The sequence below is a fragment of the Trichomycterus rosablanca genome, chromosome 17, assembly GCF_030014385.1.
Source record: "Trichomycterus rosablanca isolate fTriRos1 chromosome 17, fTriRos1.hap1, whole genome shotgun sequence".
Classification (NCBI taxonomy): Eukaryota; Metazoa; Chordata; class Actinopteri; order Siluriformes; family Trichomycteridae; genus Trichomycterus; species Trichomycterus rosablanca.
In genome coordinates this window covers 12599140-12618970 of record NC_086004.1, presented here as the reverse complement: position 1 = coordinate 12618970, position 19831 = coordinate 12599140, and the positions used below count along the sequence as shown (strand labels likewise).

General features: G+C 41.5%; 1 protein-coding gene across 2 annotated transcripts in view; it reads left to right on the top strand.

Annotated features, from left to right (window-relative positions):
• The window catches only part of mcoln2 (mucolipin TRP cation channel 2), a 33061-nt gene extending 13705 nt beyond the window's left edge, over window positions 1–19356 (top strand). For both annotated transcript variants that reach the window (XM_063012441.1, XM_063012442.1), the window contains exons 10-14: window positions 2342–2443; window positions 5340–5462; window positions 6958–7164; window positions 9724–9902; window positions 18972–19356. In XM_063012441.1, coding sequence (XP_062868511.1) covers window positions 2342–2443; window positions 5340–5462; window positions 6958–7164; window positions 9724–9902; window positions 18972–19008 — 648 coding nt within the window. In that variant the 3' untranslated portion in view covers window positions 19009–19356. The remainder of the gene's footprint in view (window positions 1–2341; window positions 2444–5339; window positions 5463–6957; window positions 7165–9723; window positions 9903–18971) is intronic.
• Window positions 19357–19831: the final 475 nt, after the last annotated feature.

Genomic DNA, 19831 nt, shown 5'->3' with positions numbered 1-19831 from the left:
ATATATAATTATCTAAACATTTAATTTATAAATTAAATAATATCTATGACCACATCCTTGTTTCTACACACACTGTTCATTTTATCAGCTCCACTTACAGTGTATCACAAAAGTCAGTACACCCCTCACATTTCTGCAAATATTTCATTATATCTTTTCATGGGACAACACTATAGACATGAAACTTGGATATAACTTGGAGTAGTCAGTGTACAGCTTGTATAGCAGTGTAGATTTACTGTCTTCTGAAAATAACTCAACACACAGCCATTAATGTCTAAATAGCTGGCAACATAAGTGAGTACACCTCACAGTGAACATGTCCAAATTGTGCCCAAATGTGTCGTTGTCCCTCCCTGGTGTCATGTGTCAAGGTCCCAGGTGTAAATGGGGAGCAGGGCTGTTAAATTTGGTGTTTTGGGTACAATTCTCTCATACTGGCCACTGGATATTCAACATGGCACCTCATGGCAAAGAACTCTCTGAGGATGTGAGAAATAGAATTGTTGCTCTCCACAAAGATGGCCTGGGCTATAAGAAGATTGCTAACACCCTGAAACTGAGCTACAGCATGGTGGCCAAGGTCATACAGCGGTTTTCCAGGACAGGTTCCACTCGGAACAGGCTTCGCCAGGGTCGACCAAAGAAGTTGAGTCCACGTGTTCGGCGTCATATCCAGAGGTTGGCTTTAAAAAATAGACACATGAGTGCTGCCAGCATTGCTGCAGAGGTTGAAGATGTGGGAGGTCAGCCTGTCAGTGCTCAGACCATACGCCGCACACTGCATCAACTCGGTCTGCATGGTCGTCATCCCAGAAGGAAGCTGACGCACAAGAAAGCCCGCAAACAGTTTGCTGAAGACAAGCAGTCCAAGAACATGGATTACTGAAATGCCCTGTGGTCTGACGAGACCAAGATAAACTTGTTTGGCTCAGATGGTGTCCAGCATGTGTGGCGGCGCCCTGGTGAGAAGTACCAAGACAACTGTATCTTGCCTACAGTCAAGCATGGTGGTGGTAGCATCATGGTCTTGGGCTGCATGAGTGTTGCTGGCACTGGGGAGCTGCAGTTCATTGAGGGAAACATGAATTCCAACATGTACTGTGACATTCTGAAACAGAGCATGATCCCCTCCCTTCGAAAACTGGGCCTCATGGCAGTTTTCCAACAGGATAACGACCCCAAACACAACCTCCAAGATGACAACTGCCTTGCTGAGGAAGCTGAAGGTAAAGGTGATGGACTAAACCCAATTGAGCACCTGTGGCGCATCCTCAAGTGGAAGGTGGAGGAGTTCAAGGTGTCTAACATCCACCAGCTCCGTGATGTCATCATGGAGGAGTGGAAGAGGATTCCAGTAGCAACCTGTGCAGCTCTGGTGAATTCCATGCCCAGGAGGGTTAAGGCAGTGCTGGATAATAATGGTGGTCACACAAAATATTGACACTTTGGGCACAATTTGGACATGTTCACTGTGGGGTGTACTCACTTATGTTGCCAGTCATTTAGACATTAATGGCTGTGTGTTGAGTTATTTTCAGAAGACAGTAAATCTACACTGCTATACAAGTTGTACACTGACTACTCTAAGTTATATCCAAGTTTTATTTCTATAGTGTTGTCCCATGAAAAGATATAATAAAATATTTGCAGAAATGTGAGGGGTGTACTCACTTTTGTGATACACTGTACCATATAGAAGCACTTTGTAGTTCTACAATTACTGACTGTAGTCCATCTATTAATCTACATACTTTTTTAGCCTGCTTTCACCCTGTTCTTTAATACTCAGGACCCCCACAGGACCACCATAAAGTAGGTATTATTTAGGTGGTGGATGATTCTCAGCACTGCAGTGACACTGACATGGTGGTGTGTTAGTGTGTGTTGTGCTGGTATGAGTGGATCAGACGGTGTCCACTCACTGTCCACTCTATTGGACACTCCTTCCTAGTTGGTCCACCTTGTAGATGTAAAGTCAGAGATGATCGCTCATCAATTGCTGCTGTTTGAGTTGGTCATCTTCTATCTAGACCTTCATCAGCAGTCACAGGATGCTGCCCACGGGGCGCTGTTGGCTGGATATTTTTGGTTGATGGACTATTCTCAGTCCAGCAGTGACAGTGAGGTGTTTAAAAACTTCATCAGCATTGCTGTGTCTTATCCACTCATACCAGCACAACACACATTAACACACCAGCACCATGTCAGTGTCACTGCAGTGCTTAGAATGATCCACCACCCAAATAATACCTGCTCTGTAGTGGTCCTGGGAGAGCCTGACCATTGAAGAACACACATTTATTTACATTATTTAAGGTTATTATGTTTCTTTTCACAGAGCCTGACAAGCTATGATGTGTGTAGCATCTTCTTGGGAACATCCACACTCATGGTCTGGGTTGGTGTCATCAGATATTTAGGATATTTCCAGAAATATAATGTAAGACATTGCCAGGAATTATTCATCACTCATATGCATGTGGACTGGTGGTTTTGCCGGATCAGTGCTTTGGGAAATACTATTCTATATGTACTCACCAATATACTGTAGAACCCCCACTGATTAGATGATTTTGGGGGAATTTGGGGATGTTTGGGTGGTGGACCATTCTCAGCACTGTAACAACTCTAACATGGCACAAAGTAGCTACCTGTACCTAGACTGTGTAAAAATGTGAATATTGCCGCTCAGGTGGCGCAGCGGTAAAACACGCTAGCACACCAGAGATGGGATTTGGAATACATCGTATTGAATCTCAGCTCTGCCATCCGGCTGGGCTGCGCAGCTATATGAACAACGTTTGTCTGTTGTTTATTCAGGGTGAGGAGCCGGATAGGGACTCTCTCATAACTGATGCAATTACGACCTCTGCTGGCTGATTGATGGCGTCTGCACAGAGTGGAGGAATATTGCTGATCAGGGTGTGGCTCTTTGTACACAAAGCTGATGGCATGTGAACTCGACTCGTGCAGGTGAAAAAACGCACACGTGTCGGAGGGGGCATGTGTCAGTTCGCTCTTTTCAATCAGGGGCGGCGGTTAGCACCAGTAAAGAGAAAGCATAACGCAATTGGGTAAAAAATTGGACGTGCTAAAAATAGAGAAAAAATGCATAAACAAAATGTGAATATTTAAATAAGTAAATAAACAAATACGAAAATTGCAACAGTAGACTCAGAACAGAACAGAATCTGAAGATGAACAAATATAAAAGAATAAAGTACCAAAGAGGACCAAAGTGAAAGAATACAATCACCCAAGGTGGTATTCATTACCATGCTGTAGAGCATCAAAGACAACCACACTGCAGCATGAACTATCCAGCAAGCTGAAAGGAAATAAGACAGAGTTAGACCTGAACCGTGAGGAATCTAACCTGATTGGTTTACTGTAGAACATTGTTCAGTTCATGAAGAACAAACTAAGAGCTCCTAAACTAAGAGCTACAGAAGGTGCAAGTGCTCCAAGTGATTAAACACAACACACCAGCTACTCAATCCACCAAAGTGCTGTGACGAGATCTAATGCTTTTCACCAAGCCCTAACTATAAAAGAGAAGAGATTAGGGAGGAAATATCCATATACCTTAAAGCTTTAATGTTTTTTTATATGTACTATTTAGGAAAAATGTAAATATAATGAATCAGTTAAAAACAGTACAGTAAACTAAAATAAATGTAAGCAGCGTGCTGTAATCAGTAAAATCATATATTTTAAGGTCTTAAGATTGATGTGTGTGGTGGCCATGTCTGTTGTAAGGACTTGGATGGGGGAAAAAGCTCCTTCTGAGCCTCTACATTTTAGCCATCAGCCTGTAGAAGCACCAGCCTGAGTGGAGCAGGGTAAACAGGCACTTACTGGGATAAATGGAGTGCTTGATACATTTCATAGCATTGATGCTGCATCAATTGAGCAAAATATCATGCATAGAGTGGAGAGCAGTCCTGGAGTTTCTGTACCACACTGAGATCCATGTCAGGGCCTTTAGAAATGTGTCCTCCAAGGTTCCAAAGCTACTCACTCTCTTCACTGGGGTCCTAAGCTACTCACTCTCTTCACTGGGGTCCAGATGCTGCCTCTTTTTGAAGTCCACAACCAGTCCATGGTTTTGCTAATGTTCATGAAGAGAAAGTTAGCCTGGCACCAGGTTACCACCTTTTCCACCTCATCAAGGTAGGTGGCCTTATAGCTGTTGGAGATTAGGCCCAGAACCACTGTATTGTCAGCCAGGTTGATGATAAAATTGTGAGAGGAGACACAGTCATGTATGTAGAGAAAATAAACAGCGGACTCAGGACACAACCCTGTGAGACCCCAAGCAAGAGCAATATAAATATTAAATATAAATATAAAACAGCTCTATTTTCTAACTGTAAACCTAACCTAAATGTGAACAAGTGCTAACAAGGTATGCGTTCCTAATAAAGTGGTCAGTAGGTTAAAACCTTATAGACTTTGCGGTGCTGAGAAAGGTCCACCACCAAAACATAATCTGATCAGTGGGGGTCATACAGGGGTCCCTTTCAATTAATAAATGAGGTGTGGGGGTCACTAAGTTTACAGTGCATGGTGAGTTTATATATTATACACCGACCAGGCATAACATTATGACCACTGACAGGTGAAGTGAAAAACACCGATTATCTCTTCATCACGGCACCTGTTAGTGGGTGCGATATATTAGGCAGCAAGTGAACATTTCATCCTCAAAGTTGATGTGTTAGAAGCAGGACAAATGGGCAAACGTAAGGATTTGAGTGAGTTTGACAAAGGTCAAATTGTCATGGCTGGACAACTGGGTCAACTCCAAAACTGCAGCTCTTGTGGGGTGTTCCCGGTCTGCAGTGGTCAGTATCTATCAAAAGTGGTCCAAGGAAGGAACAGTGGTAAACCGGCAACAAGGTCATGGGCGGCCAAGGCTCATTAATGCATGTGGGGAACGAAGCCTGGCCCGTGTGGTCCGATCCAACAGACGAGCAACTGTACATCTTGGTGCCAGATACCACAGCACACCTTCAGGGGTCTAGTGGAGTCCATGCCTTGACGGGTCAGGGCTGTTTTTGCAGCAAAAGGGGGGCCAACACAATGTTAGGAAGGTGGTAATAATGTTATGCCTGATCGGTGGGCATAACAATATACTTTAATAATATATAGAAACTATTTCACCTGGACTGTTAAGAGGAACTGACATGTCAATCATTTGCACCTCTATGCCCCCTCTGCTGGCCATATTCGGTGAGCAGAAGGACATAATTCCATAACTGAGCCAGGTGAACTTGTAATATGACTGATGTTCATGTGTACGTTCTGTATTAAGCTGTTTTTTCCTGGTTCAGGTTCTAATCCTTACTATGCAAGCAGCTCTACCCAAAGTACTACGCTTCTGCTGCTGTGCTGGAATGATCTACCTCGGCTACACTTTCTGTGGGTGGATCGTTTTAGGACCCTACCATGAAAAGGTAAAATAGTGAAATGTAGTCGTTAAAAAAAATACTGCGTACATTGAATTATTCAAATTTAGGGATCGTCATTAAATGTGCATTGTTGATTTTAGTGTTTGTGTACAATGTTGCACAATCTAATAACCAGTAGGTGGCAGCACACGGACAGTGATTCTTTTTTTCTTCCTCAAAGCACAACTAACAAGTGCTGTAAGTGAAAACTATGGCTGGCTAGTAATGAAATAAACGTATTCAGAATACAAAAAATGAAAACTTCACATTTTTTGTTTTTGTCAAAAATATACTTTCTTGCATACATACACTTAAAAATACCATATAATTTGACTTTGTACCTGCATATTCCAATATATAAACATATTTATTTACACCATTTACCAAATGTATGTCAGGTGTATGCTAACAGGAGTATGAAATAAATTATATAAAATAAATTAAATGCTATCTATCTGTCAGTCCATCTATCTGTCTGTCTGTCCGTTTGTCTGTCTATCTACCTGTCTGTCTGTCTGTGTGCCAGTAAGTCTATCTATCTATCTATCTATCTATCTATCTATCTATCTATCTATCTATCTATCTATCTATCTATAGCCACTCACTATCTATATATCTGTCTGTCTATATCTGTCTGTCTGTCAGTCCATCTATCTGTCTGTCTGTCAGTCCATCTATCTGTCTGTATGTCTGTCTGTTTGTCTGTCTATCTACCTGTCTGTCTGTGTGCCAGTAAGTCTATCTATCTATCTATCTATCTATCTATCTATCTATCTATCTATCTATCTATCTATCTATCTATCTATCTACCCACTCACTATCTGTCTGTCTGTCTGTCTGTCTGTCTGTCTGTCTGTGTGCCAGTCAGTCTATCTGTCTGTCTGTCCATCTATCTGTGTGTGTGTGTGTGTGTCTATCTATCCATCTATCTGTCAGTCTATGTTTGTCTGTCTGTCTATTTAGTCTATAAGTCTGTTTGTTTGTCTGTCTATCTAGTCTGTCCGACTTTCTATCTATCTGTCTGTCTGCCTGCCTGTCTGTCTGTCTGTCTGTCTGTCTGTCTGTCTGTTGGGCTGTCTGTCTACCTAGTCTGTCTGACTCTCTGTCTGTCTATCTATTTATCTATTTGCTCTATCTTCCATGGATATGAGGTAAAACATGTATCCAGAGTTTTCGCCATGTATACAGATGAGCTGTCTCTGGATCTCCACCATAAATTGTAGCAAGGGATAGATCAGTTCAAGGATATAGAACAATTTATAATTGTATTGTAACAGGTACATATGTTCTTGTATTAAAAATCCATGGCGCTGAACCAGTGCCCAGCCAAAACGCAGTTTTAGTTACCTGGTACTAAACGTTCCAGTACTTTGTTCAAAAAAATACATACAGTTGTGATACATGACTTACAGCACGTCCGAACTCCCACAAAAGATGAAGCCCCATACCAAGAGTACAAAATTAACATCCATCTTCTTGTTCTGTTTCTGGTGTGGGTCAGTTTGAAGGTCTGAGCCGTGTGGCTGAATGTCTCTTCTCCCTCGTGAACGGAGATGACATGTTCCCGACGTTTGCACAGTTTCAGCAGAAGAACACCCTGGTGTGGCTGTTCAGCAGAGTCTACCTCTACTCCTTCATCTCGCTCTTCATCTATCTGGTTCTCAGCCTCTTCATAGCTCTTATCACAGATGCCTATGAGACCATTAAGGTGAGTAATACCAGGGCATAACAGAACCAGAGTTTAAGGAATAACATGGTTGTCAGTGGCATTTAATCTAAGAGGTACATTATAACACCTTATGACAGGTACATTATGAGGCAAATAAAACCAGACACTAAAACATGGTCTGGTCTGGTTTACCTTTTTCTTCCAGTCCAGTCATATCCAATTCCCCAGTTGTTACTTCCTCCAGACCCCCATCCTGACTGAGGAGAGACACAGACTATCATGCTCCCCTCTGACCACTTCTTTTTACCAGAAGTAAAAAGAAGTGGTCAGAGGAAGAAGAAGTGTACAAGCAGTATCTTGTACATGCACTGCTATCTGTTAAATATCAGTGATATTTCCCATTTTTCACGCATGTGCCTTGACCAGTCAGCAAAGTCCATGACTACAGCAATCAGAACCTCTTCAAACCCCATCCACCCTCAGGCACAGCCAGCCGTGTTTGTGTGAGCACCCAGCTTGTCGATAGGACAGTTAAAATTCAAACTTGCTTACGACAGGTACATTATGAGGCAGATTAAACCAGACACATTACAATTATGCATAGAGTTTAGAAATTGTAATACACATGCATTAGCAGTAGCATGTGTCTCACTTGAAAGCTTAATAACTTTGCATCTTATGTACTTTCATAGGATCTCACCTAACCATCAATTTTCTAGTCTGGTCTTGTCTGGTTTCCCTCTTTCCTACCAGTCCAGTTGTATTCAATTCCCCAGTTGTAACTTCCTCCAGACCCCCATCCTGACTGAAGAGAGACACAGACTATCAATGCTCCCTTTGACCACTTCTTTTTACCAGCCAGTCTTGTAACAAACTGTATCGAACAACAGTATTGTGTACAGAGAGTCACGCACTGCTATCAATCATATATTTGTGATATTTCCCATCTCTCATTCATGTGCCTTGACCAGTCAGCAGAGGCCGTGAGTGCAGCAATCAGAACCCCTTCAAACCCCATCCACCCTCAGGCACAGCCAGTCATGTTGGTGTGAGCACCCAGCTTGCCAATAGGACAGTTGAAATTGGAACTTCTCAGCAATCATGGGCTAGGCATTATTTAGAACATAATCTTGATCACAAAACTAAAAGAGAACTTTTCAGTGCTCTTCTGTTGTAAATCTTTTGTTGTATTATTTTTTTTCAGATTTCTTTGTAAGCAAGATGAGCACAGGATTTGTGAGAGAATAATGGATTAGATTTAAGATTTGTGAGAGAATAATGGATTAAATTTCAGCCTAGAAACCACATACAAGCCTAACATCAATGCAGTGGCTATTAAAGAGCTATGAAAAAGCATTTTGTGGATTGACGAATCCATTAGAGTAGATGCTGTTATAGCCACATGGGAGGCTGTTATAGTCCATATTTATGTCCATGGTTTTGAGAGTGAATGTTGAACAAGCTTTTATTGCAGTTGACTATTTAGTGTATTTGTAGATTAGATTTTAGATTAAATAGTCAAAGGTAAAGCAGACCTTTGGTAGCACGAATCCATTTACACTGATCAGCCATAACATTAAAACCACCTCCTTGTTTCTGCACACACTGTTTATTTTATCAGCTTCACTTACCATATAAAAGCACTTTATAGTTTTACAATTACTGCCTGTAGTACATCTCTTTCTCTACATACTTTTTTAACCTCCTTTTACTCTGTTCTTCAATGGTCAGGACCCCCACAGGACCACCACAGAGCAGGTATTATTTAGGTGGTGGTGGTGTGTTAGTGTGTGTTGTGCTGGTATGAGTGGATCAGACACAGCAGCGCTGAAGGAGTTTTTAAACACCTCACTGTCACTGCTGGACTGAGAATAGTCCACCAACCAAAAATATCCTGCCAACAGCACCCCGTAAGCAGGGTCCTGTGACCACTGATGAAGGTCTAGAAGATGACCAACTCAAACAGCAGCAATAGATGAGCGATCGTCTCTGACTTTACATCTACAAGGTGGACCAATTAGGATGGAGTGTCTAATAGAGTGGACAGTGAGTGGACACGGTATTTAAAAACTCCAGCAGCGCTGCTGTGTCTGATCCACTCATACCAGCCCAACACACACTAACACACCACCACCATGTCAGTGTCACTGCAGTGCTGAGAATGATCCATCCACCACCTCCTGTGGGGGTCCTGACCATTGAAGAACAGCATGATAGGGGGCTAACAAAGCATGCAGAGAAACAGATGGACTACAGTCAGTAATTGTAGAACTACAAAGTGCTTCTACATGGTGAGTGGAGCTGATTAAATGGACAGTGGGTGTAGAAACAAGGGGTGGTTTAATGTTATTGCTGATTAGTGCATATACACATGCTTATCATGACAGACATTGGGGAACAGCTGGAAGTGATTAACACAGGGACGAATCAGAGGGAAGAGGCGGAGACAAGAGGGATACATACACAAAAACTAACACCAAGGAGCCATGTGCCGAGCCATACATGGCTGTGATCGTGACAGGTTGCATACCTAAAAAAAGAATCGCAAAAGAAAATATCTACCCTAATCAACCATCTTCTCCTTCTGCATGTGACTAGCGCTACCAGAAGACTGGCTTTCCCATGACGGAGCTGCAGCTGTTCCTGAGGGAGAGGAAGGACTTCCCCGAGGGGGAGGACGTGGAGAACGGAGAGACAGATCGACCTGATAGCCTCTGCTCCTCCAGCTCGCTGTGCAGCTGCAGACGACAGTCTTCAGGCTTCTCTCGTGTGCTAAGGTTAGGCCACTGTGGCGCAAGAAATTAAATAAGCAGTGTGAGCAGTGTGACAGAATCGGACACACCCAGCTATGTGTTGATTTTAGAAAATTGCTTCTCCTTGGGGAAGAGCAGCTTTTGTGATAGGAGTGCAGAAGCTGTGACAAACAGACGTTTCTCCTCAAGCGGTATTTGCGACTTTCCGCCAGTACACGTACACCTGAACTGTTCAGGTTATTCCATAAAAATATTCCATACAGAATATTAAACTTGTAGGAATACACCGTGGATAAGATGCCATCACTGGGCATATAGTTTATTATTATTAGTCTATTAAAAATGTGTACATAAGTGCTAAAGAACATGTATTAGTCTGTGCTGATGCGTTCACATGAAAAAATATTTATTATTTAAATATTCATTAAGGTAAAACACACCAGAGCTCATGAGTTTGGTAGGCCGGGTGCCTTTAAGGACAATGATGGGTTCATCTGGGATGGGAATGGCAGAGGAGTCTCTTCATAACTTCTGCAGTATGACCTCTGCTGGCTCAGAACCTGTATATAATGGGAAATTGATGTATGACTCTCCATGCGCTATACGGGTCTCTATATGAACCTGCATCATGCAGGTGAAAAGAAGCAGTCAAAAAAAACATACATTGCAAATACTCTGTACTGATAGTGGTAGGGTAAACAGTCAGACCAATTGGGTTTAGCTGGCCAGTCAAGTCATGTCTACATGTCTGTAGGTGAGGGGGAGTGATCAAGAGATCGAGAGCTTCCTGTCCAATAAAACTGGAGTTGGCCAATGTGAGATCACTGATAAACAAGTTTTCTTTATAAACCACAAGCTGGACACCTGGTGAATTGAGTCTCTTTCTGGAACTGTTCCACTTTAACTGTTCCATTTTAAACTGTCCAATATCTGTCTACTAAAACTGGAATGTAGCAACTCCTTACTTCTGCTCTTAAATACTGGTCACCTAATCCAAATATAGTCTATTTATGACTCTTCTAACCGTTTATCCTGGGTTGCACCTACTTTAGAGTGATTATAATTCCGGGGGTTTGAATAGTCATGTCTGTTGCCACATTAAGCCTATGGTCAGTGAATTTATGCATCCTGGAGTCCTTAAACCTACAGTCAGTGATTCCACTCATAATCATGGTCATATACACTGATCAGCCATAACATTAAAACCACCTCCTTGTTTCTACACTCACTGTCCATTTTATCAGCTCCACTTTCCATATAGAAGCACTTTGTAGTTCTACAATTACCGACTGTTGTCCATCTGTTTCTCTGCATGCTTTGTTAGCCCCCTTTCATGCTGTTCTTCAATGGTCATGACCCCCACAGGACCACCACAGAGCAGGTATTATTTAGGTGGTGGATCATTCTCAGCACTGCAGTGACACTGACATGGTGGTGGTGTGTTAGTGTGTGTTGTGTTGGTATGAGTGGATCAGACAGCACTTTGTAAACACCTCACTGTCACTGCTGGACTGAGAATAGTCCACCAACCAAAAATATCAAACAAACAGCACCCGTGGGCAGCGTCCTGTGACCACTGATGAAGGTCTAGAAGATCAATCATGACTGACTTTACATCTACAAGGTAGGAGTGTCTAATTTAAAAACTCCAGCAGCGCTGCTGTGTCCGATCCGCTCATACCAACACAACACACACTAACACACCACCACCATGTCATTGTCACTGCAGAGCTGAGAATGATCCACCACCTAAATAATACCTGCTCTGTGATCTGCCCATTAATTCCCATGCTGTCATTTTCAGACTTAAAGATGCCCCATCAAAGTGTACTGTACTTGATTGACTTAATCCAAGCACTGAGGTATTAGTCATTATTTTAATTTCATTAGTTAATCCAACCTTGACTCCTTTGCTCCTCTTAAAGCCAGGCATGCTAGGGCTTGATCCGTACTTAGAAGAGAGTGTCGGAAAGTGAAGTGGAAATGGAAAAAAGACAGGCTGCAGGAATATACCTTCCAAAAAGCTGCCAAATGGTCAGGAAAAGCAGGTATTATATCCCCACCACTGATGTCAGTAACTCTAATCTGACCACATTTTTTCAGTAACAAGTAATCTAACGAGTTACTATTTCCAATCCAGTAATCAGATTAAAGTTACTTATCCAAGTTACTGTGCGTTACTATTTTTTGTCATTTTCCTTAGTAAAAAGATATATTTTTGTTTTCTTCTTGCGTCTCGGGGAGTGACGTCTGGCCTATGCAACAATTCAGTCACGAGCTGCGTCCGAAATCGCATACTTACAGAGTACGTACTAGATTGGAGGAAGTATGCACTACTCGGCCGGTAAAAAAAGTACATACTTTCAGTACGGAAGTATGCAGTATGCACACAACACCGCTACGTAGTACATCCACCATCTTACCAACGTCAAGTGATGACGTGGGGACGTGATGACGTAATATCACCATAGTTACAGACTCATTACAAACCCCACTCGCCAACATTTTGGATATTTATCGTCTTTTTGTTATTTATTTGTCTTTAAAAAAATTTATTTTATTTATCTTACACTTGTGAACAGAGGACTCCGTTATCTTTCTTGTTTCTTATTCCGCTTCAATCTCCTACGCAGCTCCAGTTGCATTACGGCAGCTGCTGAATGTAACTAATAAAGTAACTTGTAATCTAACTTAGTTACTTTTAAAATCAAGTAATCAATAAAGTAACTAAGTTACTTTTTAAAGGAGTAATCAGTATCAGAAATCAGATTACTTTTTCAAGGTAACTATGCCATCACTGATCCCCACACAGGATTTTTAGCAGATATAATTCCAGCTCCTCGCTTGAGAAAGACATGTGATATAATAGGTTCCAGTGTGATGTTCGTTATAAATGCCTGCCTATTGTCAAGCACTTTATATCCAGTCCTGTCTCTCCTGCATGTTTCAACCATGCTGCAGTGCAGCCTCTTCTGGATGAGATGAATCACTACTACACTTAATAACTTTCAACCTTAATAACTCAGTTCAACCATTAAAGTAATGGAAAATGCTGTACTGTTGGCCCACCTATCGTGACTAATGATGTGACCACCTAGTGTGCCATTCTGGTCTTGCTGGACCTCACAACTTGCTGTAACTTGCCTCAATGAGACAATTCTGAGCTGGTATAAGTCCTACCTTTGTTATAGGACTTTTATAGGTCACACTGGCAATAGGGCAAGTCGTAGCCTAGTGGTTAAGGTACTGGACTAGTAATTAGAAGGTCGCTGGTTCAAGCCTCACCACTGCCAGTTTGCCACTGTTGGGCCCTTGGGTAAGGCCCTTAACCCTCAATTGCTCAGACTGTATACTGTATATGTAATGTAAGTCGCTTTGGATAAAAGGCGTCTGCTAAATGCCAAAAATGTAAATGTTCTCCTCCCCTCTGTCTACCATCCATTGCTCAAGGATCTATTTTCCCAAGAACCCAAGAATGTTGGGTTTTCTGACCATAAACCAGCCTAGGTAAGCCCCTGGCATCAGAGCCATGAGTCGTTGACATAGGCCCATTAACTCCCTTGCTACTTAAATATGCCCAGTTAGGGTGTACTATACCTGCTTGATTTAATCCAAGCACTGAGGTAATAGTTACCATTTTTAACTCTCCATTTGTTCATCCAACCTTAACATTGCTCATCTCAAAGCCAAATATGCTAGGCCCACCTATTGTGACTAATGACGTGACCACCTAGAGTGCCATTCTGGTCTTGCTGGACGTCACAGCTTAATTTAACCTGCCTCAATGAGACAATGCTGGGCTGTTTTAAGTCATACCTTTGTTATAGGACTTTTATAGGTCACATCCCTTCGGCCTACCGTCCATTGCTCAAGGATCTATTTTTGAGAAATATTCTCGCCTCAAACTCGGTGGGTAGCATTGTCGCCTCACAGCAAGAAGGTCTTGGTTTGATTCCCAGGTGGAGCAGTCCGGGTCCTTTCTGTGTGTTCTCCCCATGTCTGTGTGAGGTAAATTAGAGATACAAAATTGTCCATGACTGTGTTTGACATTAAAGACTTGAACTTATAAATCATGTGTAACCAGTAACTACCTGTCCTGTCATATATGTAATCAAAGTGGATAAAACATGACAGAGCCTTTACAGCTGCAGCACTGAGACTGTGGAATAGCCTATACCTGGACATCAGCTCTACACCTTCCACTGCTGCTTTTGGTTTTTGCTTTGTTTACACACGTTCTTATATTTTTTATATATTAATACACAGATTAGGCATAACATTATGACCATATATTTTGTTGGTCCCCCTTTCGCTGCCAAAACAGCCATGACCCATCAACGCATGGACTGCACTAGACCCCTGAAAGTGTGCTGTGGTATCTGGCACCAAGACGTTAGCAGCAGATCCTTTAACTCCTGTAAGTTGTGAGGTGGGGCCTTCATGGATCAAACTTGTTTGTCCAGCACATCCCACAGATGCTCAACTGGATTGAGATCTGGGGAATTTGGAGGCCAACACCTCAAACTCGTCATTGTGCTCCTCAAACCATTCCTGAACCATTTTTGCTTTGTGGCAGGGCGCATTATCCATCCATCAGACCAGGCCACTTTCTTTCATTGCTCCGTGGTCAAGTTCCGATGCTCACGTTCCCATTGTTGGTGCTTTCGATGGTGGACAGGGTTCAGCATGGGCACCCTGACTGGTCTGCAGCTATGCAGCCCGATACATAACAAACTGAGATGCACTGTGTATTCTGACACCTTTTATCAGAACCAGCTTTAACTTAAGCTACAGTAGCTCGTCTGTTGGAGCGGACCAGACGGGCCAGCCTTTGCTCCCCACATGCATCCATAAACCATGGCTGCCCACAACCCTGTCGCCAAACCACTGTTCTTTCCAGGGACCACTTTTGATAAATACTGAACACTGCAGACTGGGAACACCCCACAAGAGCTGCAGTTTTGGAGATGCTCTGACCCTGTCATCTAGCATCACAATTTGTCACTGGTTTAAAACACATCAACTTTGAGGATAACATTTTCACCTGCTGCCTAATATATCCCACCCACTAACAGGTGCCGTAATGAAGAGATAATCAGTGTCATTCACTTCACCTGTCAGTAGTCATAATGTTATGCCTAGTCGGTGTATGTGTAGCGCTTTTCTGTGTATGACAACGAATTTTATTTCATTATTAGAAACTGTTTTATCCCGGTTGGGGTCACAGTAGGTCTGGTTTCACTGTGCAACAATGGGTTCAATGCAGGAATACCTTGGGCAAGGTACCAATCAATCGCAGGGCTTTGGTCATTCCCCTTCCTCAGGCCTAGCCAATCATGTTATAGACGTTCGGCCGACTGTTTGCACTGATGAGATTTAAACCCAGATCTTTGCACAGGTGGGCTAGCATAGTAGACTTGATTTGGGATCTGAAGCTGATGTATTATATTCACTTATTAGTTTTTTGTCTTAAATACTGTAATCAAATTAAATGGAAGGAAAAATAAATTTATTGCTGTAATTATTTAACACAGTTTAATTTCTTGTTTGGTTTAATGTAATCAGCTGTCTGAGAGGAGTGTCAGCGTAATGATTTTTAGTTCAGGAGCATTTTATGGTGTATAATATACACATAAATATTTAATCACTTTGATGAGGCAGAAACTTAATGGAGTTTGGTCTCACTACACATTTAGTCATGCATTATAGGATCATTATTGTAAACAATTAGCCTTCAGTGCAGAACCAAATAGCTTCCGTAACCATCAGTATTAAACCTCGTAGATGCAGCATTACCGAAACCAAGCCATACGGTCCATACATATTTGTGTAGCTGGAAAATATCCCAAAAAGAAGAGTGCACACTGTTTATTTGCTTTGTCCCTGTCCCCGTGGCAGCCTTTATCTGCAGGGAGTGTCTGAGAAATTCCAACCATAATTTGATGTTGTACCCCAGATAATAGCCACTTGTCTGTCGAGTGGCAAGCTAACAGGACACTGAGTAGATTTCAGCCGAGCTAGCAAAGTGTTTTTGCATCTAATTTGGGTCTCAGACAGATATTGATAATCTTTTATTAGATCATATGCAGCATTTCGGGCTAAGTGGAACTTGTAGGCAACATTGACACATTTATCTGTCTGTTTCCTATTAAATTGTTAGGATGATGAGACGATAAATGTCACTTTTCTTAAGCACTGATTGCTTTCTTTATTGTTTATTGGATTTACTGTTTTTTTTTAGATAGATCTTTGATATAAAACTATAACAAACCTCAGTTTCAAGAAGTTGGGGCAGTAAACAATGGAAAATAAAAGCAGCAATAATTTCCTAAATAACCCTAACCTGTATTTTGTTAAAGCAGTACAAAGCAAGATATTCATCTTTTTTAAAGATTTTATTTATACATTTTCTCCCTTTTTCTGTCCAGTTTAGCATAGACCTCAATAGCATCAAAGGAGGGTATATCTTCCTGACACTTGCTCCATCCAATGAGTGCGCAGTCCACCGACCCCTACCCCAGTGTGTTCACCTGATCCCCTTATCCCTCCCTCCCCGTCTACAACCGTTTCTCTAACACCCAAACCATTATCAGGCAAGGTCCCCGCTATTGTAAAAATTCTTTATTTAATTTTAAAATAACAATGAACAGTCGCTTTGTTTAGCGCTCGACTAGAGAGGTGCGGTAATACGTCATCAAAGTGCGCATATGAGACCAATCTGCATTTGTGTTTATCTGGATCTGGAAGAAGTTGGGACAATAAAAAAGGAAAATAAAAAAACAGACAGCAATAATTTCTTGTATTACTGTGACCTGTATTTCGTTAAAGCAGTACAAAATGTGATATTTAATGTATTTTTTACTGTTTTATTTATACATTTTCTCCCTTTTTCCGTCAAATTTATTTACGTCATCAAAGTGCGCATATGAGACCAATCTGCATTTGTGTTTATCTGGATTTTTCTCACTGTTTCACTTTTAAACTTGTGTGACAGCTCGAGGTTCTGAGAAATTGTAAGAATCAGCTGTTTATTTCATTGTTTTTTATATTATATTTGTGTTATTTTCAGTGTAAGTGTGAAAAACAACCCCATAGTTTTACATTAGCCTAAAATATATGCAAGTCCACAGGACCATGGAATGCATTAACAGGTTTCCCATACATCCTTATGGGAAAAAATACCATAAAACTTGACGCCTTTTAAACTCAACGCCAGTCCCAGAACCAATTGACGTTGAGTTTTAAGGTACCACTGTATAACAAACCTCAGTTTTAAAGAAGTTGGGGCAGTAAAAAAGGAAAATAAAAACAGACAGCAATAATTTCTTGTATTACTGTGACCTGTATTTCGTTAAAGCAGTACAAAATGTGATATTTAATGTCTTTTTCACTGTTTTATTTATAAATTTTCTCCCTTTTTCTGTCTAATTTAGCGTAGCCAATCAGTCTTCTGCTACTGGAGACCTCGATAGCATCAGAGAAGGGTATATTTTCCTGAAACACACTCCATCCAACACATGCACAGTCCACAACCCCTTCTTATCCGCTCATACTTTGGTGGATTCACCAATGCAGCCAGTCTCGTGCATGGAGAGTCACACGCTGATCTCTGCGTTCCTTCATTTCTGTACAGGTGCCTCAGGCTACTAACTAGGGTCCTTACACAGAGTCGAAAACCCCACCTCTTCTTTTTTAAGTCCGGTCTTTTCTCACACAGCAGACTAATGGCCAGTGTTGTCTGCTACAGGCATTGACACCTGTGCCGACTAGGAGGTGCCCAGCTGACCGGTAGCAGAGCTGAAATTCAAACTGGTGTTTTTGATGTAAATATACATAATTCTAAAACTGATTTGCACTACTGAATGCCAGTCATTCCTTGGTACGAAATTAAAATCAGACTGTTGTCTGTGCGTAAGGGCAAAACAGAGGCAACTTGCACAGAGACCAAATAAGAGTGCAAAGTTCATAGAATATTCAAGTTACACCATTTAAAACATTCCACAATTAGCAGGGGAATTGGTAACAAGTGAGGACATTATGATTGGGTATAAAAGGAGGATCCCCTAAAACAATGGTGCCCATACTTTCATGGCTTGGGATCTACTATTTCAGTCGACATGTCATCGCGATCTACTTTTTAAGGTTTGCTTCATCACCAAGCACTACAATACGGAGTTAGCACAAATGCTACCTAAAACTTTACTGTGCAAAAAAAGAAGCCTTATGTTTATGTTAACCATGTCCAGAAGTGGCGTCGACTTCTCTGGGCTCGGAGGCATCTAGGATGGACCATCACACAGTGGAAACGTGCATTGTGGTCAGATGAATCAGCACTCCAGGTCTTTTTTGAAAAAAATGGACGGCGTGTGCTCCAGACTAATGACGAAAAGGACCATCCAGACTGTTATCAGCAACAAGTCCATAAGCCGGGGTCTGTCATGGTATGGGGCTGTGTCAGTGCCCTTGGCAAAGGTCATTTACACTTCTGTGATGGCAGCATTAATGCAGAAAAGTACATCGAGATCTTAGAGCAACATGTGCTGCCTTCAAGACGTCATCTTTTCCAGGGACGTCCATGCATTTTTCAATAAGACAATGCAAAACCACATGCTGCACACATTACAAAGGCATGACTGTGGAAGAAGAGGGTATGGGTACTGGACTGGCCTGCCTGCAGTCCTGACCTGTCCCCAACAGAGAATGTGTGGAGAATTTTGAAACGAAAAATGCGACAACGACGACCCCGTACTGTTGCACAAAAATGGGACAAAATAAAAGCTGAAACACTAAATCACTTGGTCTCCTCGGTGCCAAAACATCTTTTAAGTGTGGTGAAAAGGAATGGCAACATTACAAAGTGGTAAATGCTTTACTGTCCCAACTTATTTTGGAATGTGTTGCAGGCCTGAAATGCAGGAATGGATGTTTATTAATAATTGAGATGAAGTTAAGCAGATAAAACATGAAATATCTCAGGTTCATCCTGTCTGCAATCAGATAAAAGTCAAAGTAATTGATTGTATTGGATTGTACATTATATTGGAATTTTAGTGAGAAAATATATTTACATTTTTATGCTGTGTGTTTTTGCAGATCTCCCAAAGATGACACCATTGTTCTTTTAAGCTAGCAGCTCCCATAGACATGCTAACAGGAAGGAAAATAACAAAATCAACCCAGGCAAGACTGTACAATACTACCAAAACTGTGTTCTTATTGCCTTTGCATACTGTGTTTGATTTATGAATGAGGAAATTTTGTATAATTCACTTGTGTTTAAGAGATGGAAGCATGACTACCCACATTTACTTAAGAGGACTACAATAGCATTAGTGCCCATAAAGATGAAGGTTTGCTGTGTTGGATAGCTAGCATAGGAAATATCAAATGACTTATTATAAAGGAAATATGTTCAATTATTTATCGGTTAACATTTTTTTCTACATATTAAAACATATTAAAATATAATTAAGAGATACTATGACATGCACTGATTCTCCATAATGGTCCTTAATTGTGTTTTGTCTACATTACATACATATAATACACTGATCAGCCATAACATCTGGTCCATCTGGTTCTCTGCATGCTTGGTTAGCCCTATTTCATGCTGTTCTTCAATGGTCAGGACCCCCACAGAGCAGGTATTATTTAGGTGGTGGATGATTCTCAGCACTGCAGTGACACTGACATGGTGGTGGTGTGTTAGTGTGTGTTGTGCTGGTATGAGTGGATCCACCACCATGTCAGTGTCACTGCAGTGCTGAGAATGATCCACCACCTAAATAATACCTGCTCTATGGTGGTCCTGTGGGGGTCCTGACCATTGAAGAACAGTACGAAAAGAGGCTAACAAAGCATGCAGAGAAACAGATGGACTACAGTCAGTAATTGTAGAACTACAAAGTGCTTCTATATGGTAAGTTGAGCTGATAAAATATACAGTGAGTGTA